This window comes from Podarcis melisellensis (assembly GCF_964234715.1).
Source record: "Podarcis melisellensis genome assembly, chromosome: 6".
NCBI lineage: Eukaryota > Metazoa > Chordata > Lepidosauria > Squamata > Lacertidae > Podarcis > Podarcis melisellensis.
This window is the reverse complement of record NC_138538.1, coordinates 2,135,346-2,156,382: the sequence shown is the minus strand read 5'-3', so window position 1 is coordinate 2,156,382 and position 21,037 is coordinate 2,135,346. Positions and strand designations below refer to the sequence as shown.

Sequence of the window (21,037 nt, the reverse complement as noted above, 5' to 3'; positions counted from 1 at the left end):
CAGACTCATGGCGGAGGAGAGGGCTATTGATGGTTGCTCGCCAGGATGATTCTCCTCTGTCTTCACAGCTGGTGGCAGAAATGCTTCTGAATCCCAGTTTCCGGAAGCCACAGGAAGGGAGCGGGCTGCTCTTGTGCTCAGATCCTGCTTCCAGGTTTCCCATTGAGGCGTCTGGCTGCCTACACCATGGATCAGAGAAGCCAATCCTGACTTCTGTTTTGAATTCCAGGTGCCCCTTTCTTGGTCTGGTGCTCTGGCGCAAATCCTCATCTCCAGAGTGCTGGACCAAAAGACTTTCACCCTGCAGGTAGCAGACTCCCAAGGTAGAGAATTTCATAGAGAATACTATCTGCTAAGCAAATCAGTCGCTTAAGCTCAGAAATAGTATTCTCTATGAAATTGAATATCAATATACGTATTAAGGCTTTGAGATTAGACCACTGAAGAAGCCCGGAAAACTACTGTATTTTTCGCTCCATAAGACACACTTTTCCCCTCCTAAAAAGTAAGGGGGAATGTGTGTGCGTCTTATGGAGCAAATGCAGGTGGGAGGCTCTGCTCAGCGCTCCCTTTAAAGAGACGCGTGGAACGTGTGTGCTGCCCTTCTCCCTCCTTGGGGAAAAGCCCCCAAGAGCCACACTCACACTCCGCACACTCTTTAAAGGGAGCGATGCTCTTGGGGGAGCCTTCATCCCCCTGCCCGGGAGATGCTGTGTGTGGCTATCCCATAAGCCAGGACTGCAAGTGGGATCGCTGCACAGCGATCCTGCTTACTGTCCTGGCTTCTGGTTTAGCCGCACGCAGTCTCTTCCAGGCAGGGGGAGCCTTCATCCCGCTGCACTGAAGAGGCTTCGCGCGGCTATCCCAGAAGCCAGAACAGCAAGAGGCTATCCCAGAAGCCAGATCCCTCTTGCTGTTCCGGCTTCTGGGATTCAGAATATTTGTTTTGTTTTGTTTTCCTCCTCCAAGAACTAGGTGCATCTTATGGTCTGGTGCGTCTTGTAGAGCAAAAAATACAGTACCTTGGGAGTGTGCTACCTGCAAGCCCCAGTAAAAGGGCCCCAATGGGGTGAACAGCGGCCTTACTGGGACTGCCAGGGCGAAACTGGTGCAAAATGCCGGCACCCTGTCTCTACAACTTCATCAACATCCATCTCCAACGTCACTAGCATCTCTCGGTATTGTGAACAACACCGACCTTACCTTTTGTTGGTATCTTCCTGAACTTACCTAAAAAGATAAAGAAAACAAAAAACTGAGTTAAGCACTTGAAAAATCCATTGAAATCAGACATTATAAGTTCATCGTAGGCTGGGTAGTTTGCAAGCCTCTGTGGCTTTGCATAAGTTTGTGTATTTTTCTCAGAAGATTGATAAAGAATGAGTAGTTATTGTGTCTATCTTTAAGGAGTTGGCAGCCAATAGCACCATTATTACTTATTTCAGGTTCCCAGGAATTACACTTCAGATTCAGCATGAAAGCCTTTTTGGCAACCTCAGAGTCGCTCTTCTCTCTCAAGTTGCATCGCTGAGATTAATGGGAAGAAGTAAGATTGCGAATGCCGGGCAAATATTGTTCGTGACGTTCCAAGAAGGCAGAAAGGGCAAATGATCAGGAAATGGCCCTAAATTCAGACTCTCTTCAGTTTTGTCCCTCCAGAAGAAGAAAAAAGACTTTCTAGTCCCTCTGGTACTTGAGAGACCACTTGAGGAAGGTGAAGTTGTGCTTTTAGGTGAGCACAGGATCATGTCTGTTTTATTTGGCCGTACATCATGTTCCCTTTCTCTCTGTCATAGTATCTGAGTGTCTTCCCAGGATTCAGGAAATTCCTGCTTCGGGCTTTTGTTTTTGACTCCACAATCTTCCTCTAGACTAGAGCATGGGTAGGCAACCTAAGGCCCGGGGGCCAGATCCGGCACAATCACCTTCTCAATCTGGCCCAGGGACGGTCCGGGAACCAGCGTGTTTTTACATGAGTAGAATGTGTGCTTTTATTTAAAATGCATCTCTGGGTTATTTATGGGGCATAGGAATTCGTTCATTTTGATTTTTTCCAAAATATAGTCTGGCCCCCCACAAGGTCTGCGGGACAGTAGACTGGACCTTTGCTGAAAAGTTTGCAGTCGATTCCCATAATTCTTTTGTGTTCTGGCGTGGTCCAGAAGCAGAGAGAGGAAGACCCCCTGGGACCACAGGAAACAGGGAGGGGGTTCTTTGCACTGGCAAAAACACACTGGGAACAATTTTGCCCCTGCTGTAGATCCCAGAAAAGATCACTCACCATCCAATAAGCAGATGCTACTTGCCTTTAAAAATAAAATGACACACTGAATGCAAAGATGTGGTTCCTGCATTGAGCTGCGATTCCTACATTTCAGAGGGCTGGACCAGAGTCTTTTCCAGGGAGTCTTCTCTTCTCATGAGGTGGTGAAAGTCTTGGAGCCTCAGCTTCAGGATCTGTCCTTCCAGGGAGCACTCAGGGCTGATTTCCTTCAGAATGGAGAGGTTTGATCTTCTTGCAGTCCATGGGACTCTCCAGAGTCTCCTCCAGCACCAGAATTCAAAAGCATCAATTCTTCGGCGATCAGCCTTCTTTATGGTCCAGCTCTCACTTCCATACATCACTACTGGGGAAAACCATAGCTTTAACTATACGAACCTTTGTCGGCAAGGTGAAGTTTCTGCTTTTTAAGATGCTGTCTAGGTTTGTCATTGCTTTTCTCCCAAGGAGCAGGCGTCTTTTAATTTCGTGGCTGCTGTCACCATCTGCAGTGATCATGGAGCCCAAGAAAGTAAAATCTCTCACTGCCTCCATTTCTTCCCCTTCTATTTGCCAGGAGGTGATGGGACCAGTGGCCATGATCTTCATTTTTTTGATGTTGAGCTTCAGGCCATATTTTGCGCTCTCCTCTTTCACCCTCATTAAAAGGTTCTTTAATTCCTCCTCACTTTCTGCCATCAAGGTTGTGTCATCTGCATATCTGAGGTTGTGACTAAACAACAGCAACAACAAAGTTATGTAAGATCTCCAGGAAGCAGAAGTCCAGGTGCTGAAGGAGGCATCCCAGAGCAGTTTCAAGTGCCTCCTGTTTGCTTCTGAGTGTCGAAATCCATCCTTTGTGCAGGGTCTTGATACCATCTCCAAATGCTGCCAATCCAGAACCCTCTTTTCCCCCTTATACCAGCTCTGGGCTTGGCTATATAAGGGCTCTTGTGCCAGAGCAGCAGTGGCAGCAGATAAGGCAGCCTCGGAGACCTGTTTGCAAATGTCAAGGCGTCCCAGGTAAGAGATATAAAACTCCTAACACTTTTGCTGCAGCATTTTCCGTTTCTGCCCCAAGCAAGGCACGGCAGGGTTGGCTTGGCTTGTTCTGCTTCCAAAGAGCAGTTTGCGTAGGAATGCCTAAAGGGGATCAGTTTTGCCTGTGAAATTGCCTCACCCCAGATGTGCCCACTCAGCCACTTTGATTGACAGAATTGGCACTGCTGCATAACCCACATTCTGCATTGGTAAGAACTCAATTGTGGAGTGTCTACACTTTGGAACTCCCTGCCTCATGAGGCACTCTTTGTGGTGCCTGCTAAAAACAGTCTTGTTTAGACAAGGCTGCCCAGCTTCTAGTATTTTAACTTTTTGTAGGCTTTAATCATAAAAAATAATATTTTTTATATTTATTTTTTAAAGTACTGCTGTATTTTTTTTAATTGTTTTATATTTTTGTAAACTGCTTTGAGGTTGTTGTTTGTACAGTCAAATGGTGTACAGAGGTTTGGAAATGTACTTTCAATCCTGGAGATCGAATTGGCAAAAACAGCAATCATCCCGAGAAATTGGAGTAATGGCGGATATGAAATAAAATCAATAGTAGTAAAAATAAAGAGAGAGAGATGGGCGATTCCAAGCAGAGGGGAGATGGAAAGGTGATTCTTGACATGGTGGTGGGTTTTTCAAAAAGGAAGGTCAATTTTCAGCGCTTAGACCTGGGAAACCTGGGGTCAAATTCTCCGCTCGGCCATGAAACTCACCAGGTGATTGGGGGTGGGCAAGTCCCTGCCTCTCTCAGCCTAACATACCTCAAAGGGCTGTTGTTGTGGGGGTTAAGTAAGGAAGGGGGGAAACCAGGGGTGTCACCTCGATCCCCTGGGCGGGGGGAAGGTGGGATTCTGCAATGTGGCGTCTCTACGGAAACCAACAAAGGTTCCTTTCATCCCACATAACAAGGAAGTGCCCTTTGGAACTTCTAATATTTTGGAAAGCTCAGTTTGTGTGTGAATGAACATTCCACACCCAAAGGACTCTCTCTTTTCTTTTCTTTTCTTTTCTTTTCTTTTCACTGGTAATATTTTTTTATTGAAATTTCCTCACGGTACAATAAAATTGCAACTACGAAAGATGCAAAACAAAGAAAAGAAACATGAAAAGAAAAGGACAAGAGGGATAAAAAGAGGAATGAGAAAAACAAAGAAAGCAAAAGAAGAGAAACATGAGCCAAAACTTCAAGAGAGGAACTTCCAATTTTCCACCTGCCATTTACCGTATATAAAAGAAGGAGATAAGATAATTTAGAACCTTTGGTCAATGCAAGCATCCACCGACTCCACTTTCTGTTAAACCATCTTTCCTCCAAGTTAAGGTGTCTCAGAGTCATTTCCTTTTCTCACAGAAAATCCGAGATGGGTCCCCTAATTGTTAATATTATTAATAAACCTTAACCACGTTCTTTCTTTTCATTTTACTTCTCTTAATTCCCACCACCATGACTCCAAATGGAATAACGCTAGATTTTTCCCCATCCATGTTTGTATTAAAGTCTCTCCACTGTGATCGCTATCCATTCCCTTCTCCAGGAAACTAAGGGGCTGGAGCAGCCGGTTCCTGTATTGCAGGGGGTTGGAATGGATGACCTTAAGGGTCCCTCCCCATTCTGCAGTTCTGTGAACCTGTGAATTCACGAGTCCTTTCCCCATTTTTCTTTTCCTTCTGATATTGCACCACTCCCGGAGGCCGCTGATCATGAGGGGTCATCATGGAGATCTCCCCCTTTTGCTCATTTGGAAAAAAGGAAAATGTCCCCCCCCCCTTACATACCTTTGGGTCCACTCTTTTGTGCCAGCCATCCTTCTTCTTTCTCTGTGGCTCAGCCTTGGCTCCATCCCTTTTAGCACTCAACCACTTGACTTCGCTGTTAGCGAGAATGATAAAGTCACACCTGTTTGCCCCAAAGACCCATCCCACTGGGGGAATCTGAGCAGAAAGATGATAATCAGCCAGTCTAAATGAGCATCTTAAAAAGCAGAGACATCACCTTGCCAACAAAGGTCCGTATAGTGAAAGCCATGGTTTTCCCAGGAGTGGTGTATGGAAGTGAGAGCTGGACCATAAAGAAGGCTGATCGCCGAAGAATTGATGATTTTGAATTGTGGTGCTGGAGGAGACTCTTGAGAGTCCCATGGACTGCAAGAAGATCAAACCTCTCCATTCTGAAGGAAATCAGCCCTGAGTGCTCACTGGAAGGACAGATCCTGAAGCTGAGGCTCCAAGACTTCATGAGAAGGGAAGATTCCATGGAAAAGACCCTGATGTTGGGAAAGATGGAGGGCAAAAGGAAAAGGACAGAGGACGAGATGGTGGGACAGTGTTCTCGAAGCTACCAGCATGAGTTTGACCAAACTGCGGGAGGCAGTGGAAGACAGGGGTGCCTGGCGTGCTCTGGTCCAGGGGGTCACAAAAAGTTGGACACGACTAAATGACTAAACAACAAAAATGAGCACAGTAACCTTTCTGCGTCGTCTCAGAAGCCTGGCTCCGCAAGGAGACCATGCAGTCACTTGTCCATAGCTATTATGGAGGTAGGTTTGGGGTTTTTTCCTTTTAAGCCCTGCATGTTACAAGCGGCACGTTAAATTGAGCAGGAAATAGCAGCGCTTATTTTTATACCGAATAACTTCAGGTCCCGTCCCCCCCAAGGCAGGCTTCTTTTTTTTTTTTTAATTTTTATTACAAACATACAAAATGTCACATACAAAAAGAAAAAGATTATCTAACAAAATACAAAAAAACCGAACAATAAGAGAAAAGAATAAAGAAAAGAACAATAAACAAGAGAAAAAAAGAACAATAAAATTACATACTAATAAACATAGTAGAAAAAAAAGAAAAGATTTCCATTCGTACCTTTACCAAACAATTGACTTCCATTTACCTCAGCTTTGGATTAAATATTCTACATAGTTCTTCTGCAGTTATTTATATTTTATCTTTACATGTCATAGGAGTTAAGTATCGTCTACTGTTAAATTGCTAATTCCAAGATTATTCTCAAGATATCTTACAAATTTAGTCCAATCCTCTTTCAGGGGGTCACAAAAAGTTGGACACGACTAAATGACTAAACAACAAAAATGAGCACAGTAACCTTTCTGCGTCGTCTCAGAAGCCTGGCTCCGCAAGGAGACCATGCAGTCACTTGTCCATAGCTATTATGGAGGTAGGTTTGGGGTTTTTTCCTTTTAAGCCCTGCATGTTACAAGCGGCATGTTAAATTGAGCAGGAAATAGCAGCGCTTATTTTTATACCGAATAACTTCAGGTCCCCTCCCCCCAAAGGCAGGCTTCAAAGATTTCAAAGGAGCAAATTTTGGTCCATGGCATGACTGCAAAAGAGATGCCAGCAAACCCCTTTGATTATATCCTGCACTGAAGGCTGCTGCCCGAATCCTGGCCTTCATCTCTCTTTCAGTAGCCATGGCAATGAGTCCACACGTGTGCACTGATCAAAGGCAGCACGCGAGAGACATTCTAGCAAGTCAGAATCTCAGTTAATGATGCCAGGAACTGCGATGAAGGAGGGTCATCTTCAACAATAATGAAGTTATGTGGTACAGACCAAACTCTGCTGTTCGGCAGGGCAGAAATTATCAAGCTTGCCTCACCTTGTTCTTTGGCTCGTAATTCAGAGAATAAAAGTACGGTGGTACCTCGGGTTAAGAACTTAATTCATTCTGGAGGTCTGTTCTTGACCTGAAACTGTTCTTAATCTGAAGCACCACTTTAGCTAATGGGGCCTCCTGCTGCTGCGGCACTGCCAGAGCACGATTTCTGTTCTCATCCTGAAGGAAAGTTCTTAACTTTGCTCCATCTGGTACATAGGCTGAAACTCTATCTGCCCGCAGACTGTCTCGCCAGAGTGGTACATGCTCTAGTTATCTCTCGCTTGGACTACTGCAATGTGCTCTATGTGGGGCTACTTTTGAAGGTGACCCGGAAACTACAACTAATCCAGAATGTGGCAGCTCGACTGGTGACTGGGAGTGGCTGCCGAGACCACATAAGACCTACATTGAAAGACCTACATTGGCTCCCAGTATGTTTCCAAGCACAATTCAAAGTGTTGGTGCTGACCTTTAAAGCCCTAAACAGCCTCAGTCCAGTGTATCTGAAGGAGCGTCTCCACCCCCATCGTTCTGCCCGGACACTGAGGTCCAGCACCGAGGGCCTTCTTGCGGTTCCGTCGCTGTGAGAAGTGAGGTTACAGGGAACCAGGCAGAGGGCCTTCTCGGTGGCGGCGCCCGCCCTGTGGAACACCCTCCCACCAGATGTCAAAGAGAAGAACAACTACCTGACATTCAAAAGACATCTGAAGGCAGCCCTGTTCAGGGAAGCTTTTAATGTTTAACGGACTACTGTATTTTAATACTTTGTTGAAAGCCGCCCAGTGTGGCTGGGGAAACCCAGCCATATGGACGGGGTATAAATAATTTATTATTATTATTATTATTATTATTATTATTATTATTATTATTATTATTAACCCAAGGTACTATTTCCGGGTTAGCGGAGTCTGTAACCTGAAACATCTGTAATCTGAAGCGTCTGTAACCCGAGGTACCACTGTATACTATTGCAGAGAGTCTAGTAAATATGCCACCACTTTAACATCTCATCCAAAGAAATCTTAGAATAATAGAATTATAAAGTTGAAAGGGACCCCTGAGGGCCATCTAGTCCAACCCCCTCCATCGCAAGAATCATAGGTGTCCCGGGGGGGGGGGGCTCGAACCACCAACCTTCCAGAGTAGCGTCCATACAATCAAAACACAACAGTCTGTACTGCAGGCTTACAATAGAAAAAAGACACACAAGAAAACCCAGAAGCCACACACCTTGAGCAGAAAATGTGGCTGTTCCTATCACATCTGGCTTGTTCCCTTCCCACCTGAGCGCCCCTCCACCTGCTCCAGCTGCCTTGCCCCTCTCTCTTTCGCAGATGCAAGGAGGATGAAGACCTTGACAGTGGTGAAGACATGGTGCCTGGTTGCCATCTTCTGCAGGTCCTTGGTTCCGTCGCAAAGTCTTGGGCTGGGCGGTCTTCTTGGTTCAGGCTCAGCAAAGACTGAAAAAGGTGAGTTGGACCTCAAACGGGAGACACGAGGGGCAGCTGAAGAGGCAGCACCAGCCCAGCTCCCACACTTTCCATGGGTTATCTGAAAGCAAAGATGAAATTCCTTGGGACACACATTTCTAAGAAACCTCTGCCCTTAGGGTCTTCAATGCCAAAATTATAGCTCAACTGCTCTATGGTATTCCAGTTTGGCTGCCAGGGTTTACCCAGTTGGTAGAACGAGTCCAAGCAGTTTTCCTCTTCAAGATCTTTACCGTCTCACACTGTGTACCCTTTGCAGTCTTGTGTCTAGAGGGAGGTCAACACAAGGTAGAGACTGTTGCCTGAGAGAGACTTCTTCTATGCTGGTTAAACATCTGCCTTACATCAGATAAAGATGCTCTCCTCAGCGAAGTTTTGTTAGACCCCTTTCTTCCCCCAGGGCTACAACAGTTTAACAAGAAGGTACAGCAACTCAGGCTGTCAGTGGAACTTTTGCGATCGATGTCCCTACCATCTGCCAAGGCTATAATAAAAACTAGGTTGTGAGATATTGAGCACCAGGAACAAACAGTAGCAGCAGAGAAAACATGCTCCCCTCTTAACTTTCAACTTTCTTGGGCACATGAAATTAACCACAATTACCTTGAATTTCTGCTTAACCCTCAAGAAAGAAGGGCATTTTTGCTGGTCAGGTTTAATTCAAATCCATCAAACCTCCTTTGGGGAAGGTTCTCTGGCAGGGTGGAAGGAGAAATAACTTGCCCAGGTGAAGACCACCTAGTGGAAACCCTCACACACACGGTTCTTAATTGTAAACTATATGCTGATCTCTGTCAGCAATTTCAAGATCAACTCAGCATCCCCAAATGGAAACCAGAGTTGGAGGCCATACATTTTCTATTACTGGGGAATGATCAGGAGCTCGCCAAGTTAGTGGCTAAATATCTCTATTTGGTTTTTTGTCATTGAAATACACTGCAGACGCCTGATCTCCCTGGAGACATAGAGATGTGACAATAGACTGCTCTGCCTCCTTTCTTTTAGCAAAGGTTTTGTGCCACTGGTACAGGGACACGGGTGGCGCTGTGGGTTAAACCACTGAGCCTAGGACTTGCTGATCAGAAGGTCAGCGGTTCGAATCCCCGCGATGGGGTGATCTCCGTTGCTCGGTCCCTGCTCCTGCCCACCTAGCAGTTTGAAAGCATGCCAGTGCAAGTAGATAAATAGGTACCGCTCCGGCGAGAAGGTAAAGAAGTTCGCCAGAAGTGGCTTAGTCATGCTGGCCACATGATCCAGAAGCTGTACGCCGGCGCCGCAGCCCCAGACTGGACCTCATGGTCAGGGGTCCCTTTACCTTTACCTTTATGTAGTTAAACTATGGAACTCACTCCTGCAGGAGGCAGCAACAGTCGCCAACCTGGATGACTTTCAAAGAGGTTTGGCAAAATCACGGAGGAGAAAAGGGCTGCCATTAATGGCTGCTAGCCACAATGGCTCTACTCTGTCTCCAAAGTTGGAGGCAGTGATGTTTCTGAATCCCAGTTTCTGGAAACCAGAGTAGGAGAGAGGGCTCTTGTGCTTGGATCCTGCTTGTAGGATTCCCATTGGGGCAACTGGCCGGTCACTGCGAGAACAGGACCTTGAGCCATTGGTCTGATCCAGCAGGTTCTTCTTGTAAGCCACTTTGATGGTTGTTTAGTCGTTTAGTTGTGTCCGACTCCTCATGACCCCATGGAGCAGAGCACGCCAGGCCCTCCTGTCTTCCACTGCCTCCCGCAGTTTGGTCAAACTCATGCTGGTCTCTTCGAGAACACTGTCCCACCATCTCGTCCTCTGTTGTCCCCATCTCCTTGTGCCCTCCATCTTTCCCAACATCAGGGTCTTTCCCAGGGAGTCTTCTCTTCTCATGAGGTGGACAAAGTCTTGGAGCCTCAGCTTCAGGAACTGTTCTTCCACTTAAATAGCATCTGTATTGACAATATATTTGGCCCAGGAGGTCTATCTTACACAGACATTGCTGGTGAAAAGGGGCTCCTGCGACCATGCCTCCTGGGATGGTTCTCACTATCCCAGAAAGAGCGGGTGATAGGGTGGGGTTTAGGACCTGGGAGACCAGGGTTCAAATCCCCACGCAGCCATGAATTGCTGGGTGGCCTGGCTCCACTCCCTGCCTCTCAGCCCAACCTACCCCACAGGGTTGTTCTGGGGATTGAAGGATAAGCAGGAGAACAATGTAGGCCACCTTGAGTCCCTTGGGAAGAGAAGGTGGGCTATAAATGTAATATATAAATAACGGGGATCTTCTTGGTGCAGGCAGTGATTCTGGCAAAGGTGGTCTCCTCGGTGGTCTTGGAGGCGGCCTGCTCAGTGCTGTCGGAGGAGGAGCAGTAGATGGAGTACTTGGAGCTGTCGGTGGTGGAGGCGGCAGCAAAGGCGGCAGCGGCGGCTTGCTTGGAGCTGTTGGTGGTGGAGGAGGAGAAGGTGGAGGTGGTCTCCTTGGTGCTGTTGGAGGTGGTGATGGAGGTGGCCTGCTTGGCGCTGTTGGAGGTGGCGATGGAGGTGGCCTGCTTGGCGCTGTTGGAGGTGGCGATGGAGGTGGCCTGCTTGGCGCTGTTGCTGGAGGAGATGGCCTGCTCGGTGGTGGAGGAGGCCTTCTAGGCAACACCACCGGAGGTCTACTTGGTGGTGGTGGTGAATCTGGAGGTGGCGGCCTGCTCGGTGGTGCTCTGGGCGGCGATCTCCTCGGCAAAAATGGCCTCCTGGGTGGTGATCTTCTTGGTGGAGAGAACGGCCTTCTTGGTGGAAACCTGCTTGGTCTGGGAGGTCTCCTCGGCGGTGGAGGATCCAAGGACCCGTTCCAATGGTGAGTTGGTGTGGGCAAGGGAGCAGCCGTTGCAGTTGCCAGACCACGTCCCCATCCAGAATGAGGGGCTGTAGGTCCATCACCATCCCTAATTCTGGACCTGGTTGCACTACAGGCCAATTCTGCTGTCATTCTCTTCCCTTCTACCACTAAGAAGGGTATTGACAAGCTGGAAGGGGTGCAGAGGAGGGTGACCAAGGTGACCAAGGGTCTGGAAACCAAGTCTTGTGAGGAACGGTTGAGGGAGTTGGGCATGTTTAGCCTGGAAAAGAGGAGACTGAGAAGAGATATGACAGCTAACTTCAAATACCTAAAGGTTTGTCACATGGAAGTGGGAACAAGCTTGTTTTCTCCTGCTCTGGAGGATAGGACATGAACCAGTAGATTCAAGTTACAAGAAGGGAGATTTCGACTAAACATTAGGAAGACCATCCTGAGGGTAACAGCCATTTGTCAGAGGGATGGATTCCCTCAGAAGATGGTGGGCTTTCCTTCATTTGAAGTTTTTAAGCAGAGATTGGATGGCCATCTGTCATGGATGCTTTAGCTGAGATTCCTGCATTGTGGCGTGTTGGAATAGATGATCATTGGGATCTCTTCCAACTCTACAATTCTATGATTCTAAGAGCATCTTATTAGGCAAAATCTATCATCTTGTTGGGGCTGAACCACATCAGTGCCATTAGGAGGAGAGAGTAGGATGGATACATGACTTTGCAATGTGTGCCGGCCATTCTGGGGTCTCCATGCATCTTCTCCCTTCTGTTATGTTGCTAAATTTGCAGGTTTAATGCTGTGAACCTTGAGGTTATTGGAGGGTCCTGGAAGGTCATCCGTGGAAATGAGCTACAGCTCAACCTACATGCAACCATCACTACTAATTTGCCAGGGTGAGTCTTGAGAGCGAGAGCTGCTTCCTTCACATTCAGCTTGTTCTGAAATTAACATGAGCAGGAAAGGGCAAAAGTCCAGTAGCAGAAGGCATATTTTGAACCTCTAAGCATCCTTCCCCAACCTTCTCTTTTCCTAGATGTTGCCAGACTACATCTCCCATCAGCCCCGGCATCATATATCTGTGCTGATGGGAGTTATAGTGCAAAAGACAGGGAGAGCACCAGGTCAGCGAAGGCTAGTCCCTAACATCTCCAGCTGAAGGAATTCCAATAAGCAGGAGGGCTAGGAAGGATCTCTGCCTGAGATTTTGCAGAGATGCTTCCATACCAAGTCGAGGTGGCCAAAAAGGATGGGCCGGTTGCCTGGTTTCTTCGAAGGTAGCTCCTTCCCACCACAAAAACCTTAATGAGGATTTGTTGACTGTGGCCAATGCCTCTCCTTGTCCAAATGCTTATGAGTTCCCCCAGGTTCTCCTTCACTGTCCCACTCAGCTGCCCCAACCAGCTCTAGGCAGCCCCAAAGTGCTGCAGTTGAACCAATGTCAACCAGAAGGGCTGAGATGCCCTTGTGGGACTTCCCCCTTGCTCCTGGACAACCTTCAGGAGGGAGATGCAGAGGAGAGTCTAAGCATGCATGGTCTGGTCCTGCCTTATGTGCTGTGGGTGGCCTGCACTGAGCTGCAATCTTTCTACAAAGAGGCATCCCCAGAGCATGGCATGCTCCACAATGTCTTAACCTAAGAATATAGGAAGAGCTGACTGCTGGATCAGGCCAATGGCCCATCTAGTCCAGCATCCTATCCTCATAGTGGACAACCAGATCCCCCCCCCCCCCAGGAATCCTGCAAGCAGGACCAGAGAATGGGGTTCCTCTCTCCTCCTGCAACTGGTTTCCAGCAACTGGTGTCCAGAACCATCACTGCCTTCAGCTGTGGAGGGAGAACATAGCCATCCTGCCTTGTAGCCACCAATAGCCCTCTCCTCCTCCATGAATTTGTCCAATCCTCTTTCAAAGCCACCCAGGTTCGTGGCCTCCTGTGGGAACGAGTTCAACAGCTTGGCCATGCGCTACATGAAGAAGAACTTTCATTTACGCGTCCTGAATCTTCCAACATCCAGCTTCATTCGATGCCCATCAGTTTTAGTGCTACGGAATAGAGGTTTCAAACTATGACCCAGGTGTTTCTCAAAAGCTGGTTGACAAGAGAGGCAACTTGCCTGCCACTGCAGTTTTAATTTTGCAACCCACAGGTGCCAGAGAGCATTGAGCATGTTCTGGGTCACGCTTCCAGTTTAGTTCATGCTGAGTGCCTCTGCAAGGCCCTACAATCTCTGGCCATTCCCCACATGAGCTGATGAGACATCCCAGAACACTCTCTGGCCCCTGCAGGTCCCTTCCCAACACTCAAAGCCCAGCACCCCTGTCTGACTTTGTCTCCCAGGGTGCTCAGTTTTCTCAGCGGAACTTCCGTGGTGATGGACATCAGCCCTCACCTGGCGTTAACCCAAGACAAACCGGGAGATCTCAAGCTGGTCCTTAAGAACTGCCAGGATATGGTCGCTGGCTTCAGCATCAAGCTGCCAAGCAGGTGGGCATTAAAGGTTTTGGGGGCTTATCTGGGTGGTTTCCATATCATTTGGGGAAGTGTAAATAAATCAGACTAAAATTAAATCTTTCCCCAATTTCTCCTTCATCCTTACCTTTTCTGACTTCACCTCATCCACTCTGCCTCTCTGAGAATCACTGCGGTGTTTGAAAAGGTGGCATCTCTCATTCCATTAGCGCAAGTATTTCTGCTTCCACAGTAGAACTCCCCATTATGTGCACCCTGCGTCCTCCCCAAATCTTCCCCAAAGGGTTGGATGAACCCCCAGATCAGATTTAGGGGGGGTATGGGGACAGAGGAGCAATGTTCATTTGTGGAATCAGAACTCCTTGTGCTAATGGAATCAGTGACTGGATCTAAACCAGATTGGCCAACCAGCTCTTATTGCTTCCACTCAAAGCTTATCCACACTTTGCTTTCCTCCACTCTTTCAAGGCAAAGTTTTTAACTTAATGCTCCGTGCCCGAGGAACTTTTCTTTTTCTTTTGCTATGAAGTTTTTGCCGCAAAAAATCTATTCTTTAAAGCTCAATTGGAACAAATTTCAATACATGGAAAACCTGAACAGACGTTCATTCTGTTTCAGCTTTACGTGGGGAAAGCTCAGGGCAGAAACAAAACACAAAACAAAACACAAAACAAAACAAAACAATTCTCATCCATGGACCAGATCTCTACCTGGAATGAGTTGAGCAAAGTGTGGATAAGCCCCTAGAGTTCAGTGGGACTAACTTCATTCCGTTTCCATTTTGAATCCTTGCCATTTTCCCCCTTCATTTCTTCTCTTGTTCAGAATTATAGCGCTTGTTCCAATATTCTAACAGTATGCAAGGGGCAGAGAAATCCTCTCACTGTTAGGAAAAGGGGAAATTGCAGATTTATTGCTGCACCACCCTCCTAGTGGTGCAGCAATAGAACTGTTAGTACATTTGCAGAGCTAGGCAGGGTCCAGTATGGGTTCAAATTGGATGGGGGACCACGTGTTGAGATTCCTGCATTGCAGGAGGTTGCACTAGATGTCCCTCAGGGTCCCTTCCAACTCTACAATTCTACGGTTCTTATTGGCTACCAGACACCTGCATCTTTATAATGTCCACTGCACAACCTACTCCTGGATCAAGGCCAAAGTAGCCCTAAGGAACCATCATAATCAAAAGTCAAATCCCTATAAGGTCACCTTCCCTGGTGATAAGAGGAGGAGACACATTGTGGCATTGTGGGACCCAGCCCTGAAATCTGACTGGGGTTGTTTTGTCTCTTTCTCTTGTCTCTTATGGCCTAGGACACTCGTACCTATGGGACCACCTCTCCTGGTATGTCCCACGTAGGACCTTACGGTCTTCAAACAAAAACATCTTGGAGGTCCCAGGCCACAGGGAGGTTAGGCTGGCCTCAACCAGAGCCAGGGCTTTTTCGGCCGTGGCCTCGATCAGGTGGAACGCTCTGTCCCAAGAGACTAGGGCCCTGCGGGACTAGGGCCTGCAAGACGGAGCTGTTCCACCAGGCCTTTGGCCAAGGCACAGTCTCACCCCCTCCTTTGGTAATCCTCACAGAACTCTAGCCCAATGGTTGCCATGAATTTGATTCTGAATTGATTATAAAATGAATTGATTTTAGAATGTTGTGTTGGGGAGGGCGGGATATAAATAAAATTTATTATTATTATTAATATTATTATTTCCTCCTTAGCTTGCTTGCAAACCTGTTGAGTGGCGTCATCAATTCTGGCCTCCGTACCCTCCTGCCTTCAGTGGTGAGTAGCCAATTGTCTACATGTATTGGGGCAAAATGCTGACAAATGGAAGAATGGAAACTGGAGAGCAAGTAGTTGGGGAAGATCCATGGCTCAGTGGCAGAGCATCTGACATTATTTCCATGTTAATAATGATGATGATGATGATAGGGACCCAAAGGGTCATCTAGTCCAGTGTTCTTCAAACTTGGGTCCCCAGATGTTCTTGGACTACATCCCATCATCCCTATTGGCAAAGATGACTGGGAACCCAAGGTTGAAGAACTCTGATCTTGTGATATCTCAGAAGTTGGCATTGTTCTTCTTTGCAGATGTGCCCAGTGTTCCAACTCTGGTTCAATGTTGTCAACATGCAACTCCAAGCTCTCAACAGTAAGCTTCCTTTCTAAACCTTCCTCTTGTTTGCAAGCTTGTGGGGAGCTGCTGATGGTGTAATCCTGCCCCATCCCAGCTTCCAATGGACTCTCTCGTGGTCCGCCTGCCCTCACTCCTGCCTCTCTCCCCTCCCTGTTCAGAATACGCCTCCTTTGGGCTCCTTGGGAAACTCCAGACAGCTCTCTCCAGCGTGCCGATTTCAACGGGACAGTTTTCTGAAATGGACTTGAAGGTGTGTTCTCCACATGCATTGGCTTTCTTCCACCTCCTGCTCCACCTGGGGTGCTTCTGTGTTCTAAGGACTTCTTCTGCCCAAGCTTCTCTTGGACAAAGCTCTCCTCCCCAGGGACCTCAAGCTTTTACGATTAACCTTAAATGGAGAGAAATATGGATCACAGCTTCCACTTCCGTAGACACCCAGGGGTGCATTTCCCACAATCTTGGGGTCTTTGCCTGTCTTCCCATCTCTGCCTCCTCTTTTATAAAAGTGACCTCATGTGGGGTGTGGAGATGCATGAGATTCAGCCCAAGAACAGAGTGAGTCACACAACTGGCCCAGCTAGTTATATTGTCGACACCAGTGGTTTCCAACCTTTCTGAGTCCACGGCTGCCTTGATCCATTACATTAGGTGGAGATTCCCCACTTCCGCCAAGCCCCTTTTGGCGCCACTTTTTGCATGCGTGTAAGTGGGAGCACGGATGGCGCTGTGGGTTAAACCACAGAGCCTAGGACTTCCCGATCAGAAGGTCGGCGGTTCAAATCCCCGTGACGGAGTGAGCTCCCGTTGCTCTGTCCCTGCTCCTGCAAACCTAGCAGTTCGAAAGCACGTCAAAGTGCAAGTAGATAAATAGGTACCGCTCTGACGGGAAGGTAAATGGTGTTTCCGTGTGCTGCTCTGGTTTGCCAGAAGCTGCTTAGTCATGCTGGCCACGTGACCCGGAAGCTGTACGCCGGCTCCCTTGGCCAATAAAGCGAGAAGAGCGCCACAACCCCAGAGTCCGCCACGACTGGACCTAATGGTCAGGGGTCCCTTTACCTTTAAGTGGGAGCACCTGTCTTGACGGGAACCCAAGCAATGCCACTGCTTTGCAGGGCCAAGCTGATGCCCTCCCCTTTTCCTGAAATTAGTGTGCCCAAGGGGGCTGGAGAGGGCAAAACAAGATTGAGACCAGAAGCAGAAATATTTTGTTATTGTGGGGAAGGAAAAAGAGAAGCACACAGCAGAGGGAACACATGCAGACATGGTCCTTCCGTGATCCAGCAGGCTATTTTTGCATCCTTATGAAGAAAGCAGAACTTTCTTCATGGAGTGATCTCTCCCAGTCCCTGGAGAAGTGTGTCATGTTTTATCTGACTCTCTTTCTTCCCCTCTCGTAGGACAAGCCTTTTCCGGGAGCCTTCCTCAAGTGGCTACTCGACTGTAAGTTTCCCCTCCTTCCCACCATCCCTACAGGTTGTGATTCTTAAGAATCATGATGTTTCCTTTTGTTGGGTTCTGGCGCCTTTCTGGGCCAAGGGCCAAACCAGACAGGATGGGGGCAACCCCATTTATTCATGGACATGTCTGCCTTATTCACATGCGAGGTGAAAGGTCCAGGCTTATTTTTGCAGCAAAAGGTGTACACACAGGTGTGGTGTGCTGAACCCACAGCTTGGGACCACCTTACCTGGCTGTGCCCAATACCTGCTTCAGGCACTTCCTGTTTCAGATCTGAGCTGGGAGAAAGGGGTTTGCATTAGGGAAGAGAGGAGGGTAATTCTCCAGTCACCCATTAAGACTTTTGCATCTGTTTGTGGGTTAAAAAAGAAAAAAAAAGGCTTTGGACGTCAACAGGGGAAGGAAACATAGCTGCTCCACATTGCAACTAGTTTGACTGCATTTCTTTAGTTATTTCATAAAAATGTGTTCACCCTTTGATTATAAAACAAAACCTCCAAGCATTTTACAAAAGAGATAAAACCACAAAATCATCAGTGGGATGAATAAACAAGAATAACTTAAGTTAAAATAGCAACGGACTGCAAACAGATTAAAATTTGCATTGGCTTTCTAAAGATCCAAGTGGTTCGTCTAAACAAAAAATGTTTTTAGCATGCCCCAAAAGCGAAGGCGCTGATGACAACAGGCAGGGAGTTCCAAAGTATAGGTGCTGCCCTTAACTTTATAAAGGGAGCGCCCAATGTTAAGGATGCTGTTGAGGCTGCAAGGGTGATCACCTATGGACCCAACACACCCTTTGATGTCCCAGGAATCAGGCCAGCCCCAGCCATGCGAGATCAAATGGGTGGGGGCGGAAGGCAACGGTTGCGCTGCCCAGTTGGGAATCAATAACCAGCTTGCTTCTCTGCAGTTTCCCGTTCTTTTGGTGGACACAAGACTCGCTGACGGGCTTCTGCAAACTTCGAGTGAGTAAAGATCCCCAAGACCTTCTGCTCTCCCGAAACTCTCATGGCCTCCATTCCCTGCTGTGGCTTCATGGCTGCATGGTGGTTTCACAAGGAACCATAGATGGTCACTGCCATCCATGCACCCGTGCACGCATTTTCTGTGCAACCTCAGTGAAGGACTTCCCTTTGCTGCAGGGGCTGCCAGCAACCCAATTCCAGCCTTTAAGCCCCCCATGAAAGGTGGCAGTGTGGGCTATCAGCCCCTGAAAACAGCCTGTGTGATAGAACAGGGTCTTGTCAGCCTGTCCCACGATGCGATTGGGAGTTCACTCGCTGAACCTGCGACAGGAGGCCCCGCCCCTAACATGGATCTCCATTCTGCGGAAAAAGCTGTTCATTCGCTGCTGGCCAGTGGGGGTGAGAGGGTCGGACTAATAATAATAGTAATTTATTATTTGTACCCCGCCCATCTGGCTGGGTTTCCCCAGCCACTCTGGGCAGCTTCCAACAAAGATTAAAAATACATCAAAATATTAAAAACTTCCCTGAACAGGGCTATCTTCAGATGTCTTCTGAATGTCAGGTAGTTGTTTATCTCTTTGACATCTGACATCTGGTGGGAGGGTGTTCCACAGGGTGGGCGCCACTACCAAGAAGGCCCTCTGCCTGGTTCCCTGTAACTTGGCTTCTCGCAGGGAGGGAACCACCAGAAGGCCCTTGGAGCTGGACCTCAGTGTCCAGGCTGAACGATGGGGGTGGAGACGCTCCTTCAGGGATACAGGACTGAGGCCGTTTAGGGCTTTAAAGGTCAGGACCAACACTTTGAATTGTGCTTGGAAATGTACTGGGAGCCAATGTAGGTCTTTCAGGATTGGTGTTATATGGCCTCAGCAGCCGCACCCAGCCACCAGTCTAGCTGCCGCATTCTGGATTAGTTGCAGTTTCTGGATCATCTTCAAAGGTAGCCCCACATAGAGCGCATGGCAGTAGTCCATGCGAGAGATAACTAGAGCATGCACCACTCTGGCGAGACAGTCAGCTGGCAGGTAGGGTCTCATCCTGCGTACCAGATGGAGCTGGTAGACAGCTGCCCTGGACACAGAATTGACCTGCACCTCCATGGACAGCTGTGAGTCCAGAATGACTCCCAGGCTGCGCACCTGGTCCTTCAGGGGCACAGTTACCCCATTCAGGACCAGGGACTCCTCCACACCCGCCCGCCTCCTGTCCCTCCAAAGCAATACTAGGGCCTGACAGAGACCAGGGTTCGAATCCCCACTCATCATGAAGTGCATTGGCTGACCTTGGAAATCAGTTGCTGCCTCTCAGCCTAACCTGCCTCACAGGGTTGTTGTGGGCATTAAATGTGGAGGGGGAGGAGAACCACACAGAAAAAAGGTGGGATCTAAGTGCCATAAATAAGCAATAAATAAACCCTGTCTTCGTGGAAGAGTCTCTTGTTAATTCCTAAAGCTGGACGCATTCCTGATGAATTAAGGTTCCTCAGGTTTCAGTCCCCTCCCTGTAATTCAAACCCGCCACTTCACCTGGTGTGCCACTTCACTGAAAGGTGTGCTAATGTTCCCTCTTCTAATTACCTTTTAAAGCATGCAGATGCTCGGCCGCACCTTTGATCTTGTGTTTTCTTTAGGATGAAGCTTGCCAGCAGCTCCTTCGGCTTCTCGGCTCACGACCTGCCTCACAGACCTTTCATTGTCTTCGCAAGGTGCCTCTGGACAAAATCCAGTTTGTGAACAGCACCCTCCTTGGCAGATGGAGCTGAATTGAGGGGTGAATCCTTAACTCATCTCTCCTCATCTTCTCCATGCTGCTGATGGATGATGTCCCTCAACTTCTCTAGAGCAGCTCCCAAAATGCCAGGAATGTCCCTTGAACTTGCATATACCTTGGCCAGCTTTCCCCCAACCTGGTGCTCTCAAGATATTTAGGATATTTACAACTTTCAGTCCCAGCCAGTGCAGGTGTGCTGGGAATTTTAGTCAGGAGGTCCTTAGCTCAGCACCTGCCTTGCAAGCAGTAGGTTCCAGGGTCTACCCCAGACAGCAGCTCTAGGCAGGCTTGGAAGAGACTTCTTCCTGAAATCCTGGAAAGCTACTGAGCTACTTGGCTGGTGGCCTGAGTCTGCATAAGGCAGTTTCCTATGTTCCTATGTAGTCCAAAACATACTGAGGGCACCAGGTGGAGAAAGACTTGAATAGATCAGAGCGATTTGGTCAAACACCCAGAGTGAAAGGTACAGGTCCAATCCAAACCCCTAAGATTTGGCTACAGGTCCCAATTTGTCCACAAACCCTCTGTGTGGTCTTGAGCAAGTCCTTGCTCTCGGCCTCAGTTATTCAGTCTGCAGCATGGGGAGAATCGAAGCCTACAGGACTGGTGTGAGGATGAAGGAGACCAGCTGGTGTTGCTGGCTGGCCCATACGGTGACCAGACACAAAGGCAAACGAAATGTGAACCAGTAGCTCGTGCCCTTAGATCAGGGGTCACAAACATCCAGCAAGGCGTCGTTGCTTATTCTGGAGAGTTGCAGAAGACCCTGGTGGCTGAATCAGACCCAAGGGGATCCTGTGGGTTTCTTAAATAAACATACAGTACCATGGTGATCTTTACTTGGTCAGAACAACAGTGGCTGCTGGGGAACCCACAAAAATGGAGTCCGTGGCCCTATCAATTACACAGCCTTGCATTAGCTCCACACATGCATCAAAATTGAGTCACGTTCTCTGAGGCAAAGCATGCCTACCTTCTCAGAG

The 21,037-nt window shown here is 48.0% G+C and overlaps 1 protein-coding gene across 1 annotated transcript; it reads left to right on the top strand.

Moving 5' to 3' along the window:
• Nucleotides 1-3,145: 3,145 nt before the first annotated feature.
• On the top strand, nucleotides 3,146-20,883 carry LOC309372985 (uncharacterized protein). Its single transcript, XM_081917122.1, has 11 exons — nucleotides 3,146-3,283; nucleotides 8,267-8,401; nucleotides 10,697-11,246; nucleotides 12,032-12,136; nucleotides 13,582-13,728; nucleotides 15,435-15,498; nucleotides 15,810-15,870; nucleotides 16,014-16,105; nucleotides 17,253-17,295; nucleotides 18,227-18,281; nucleotides 19,915-20,883. The coding sequence occupies exons 2-10, from the start codon at nucleotides 8,278-8,280 to the stop codon at nucleotides 18,259-18,261; spliced, it is 1,221 nt and encodes a 406-aa protein (XP_081773248.1). The 5' UTR covers nucleotides 3,146-3,283; nucleotides 8,267-8,277; the 3' UTR covers nucleotides 18,262-18,281; nucleotides 19,915-20,883.
• Nucleotides 20,884-21,037: the final 154 nt, after the last annotated feature.

Bases quoted from the DNA above. Each gene is read 5' to 3' on its own strand.
- LOC309372985 (XM_081917122.1), top strand. From the start codon at position 8,278: ATGAAGACCTTGACAGTGGTGAAGACATGGTGCCTGGTTGCCATCTTC. The intron at 11,247-12,031 runs GTGAGTTGGTGT...CTAAATTTGCAG, and splicing joins TCCAAGGACCCGTTCCAATG to GTTTAATGCTGTGAACCTTG. The intron at 16,106-17,252 runs GTGTGTTCTCCA...CCCCTCTCGTAG, and splicing joins TTTCTGAAATGGACTTGAAG to GACAAGCCTTTTCCGGGAGC.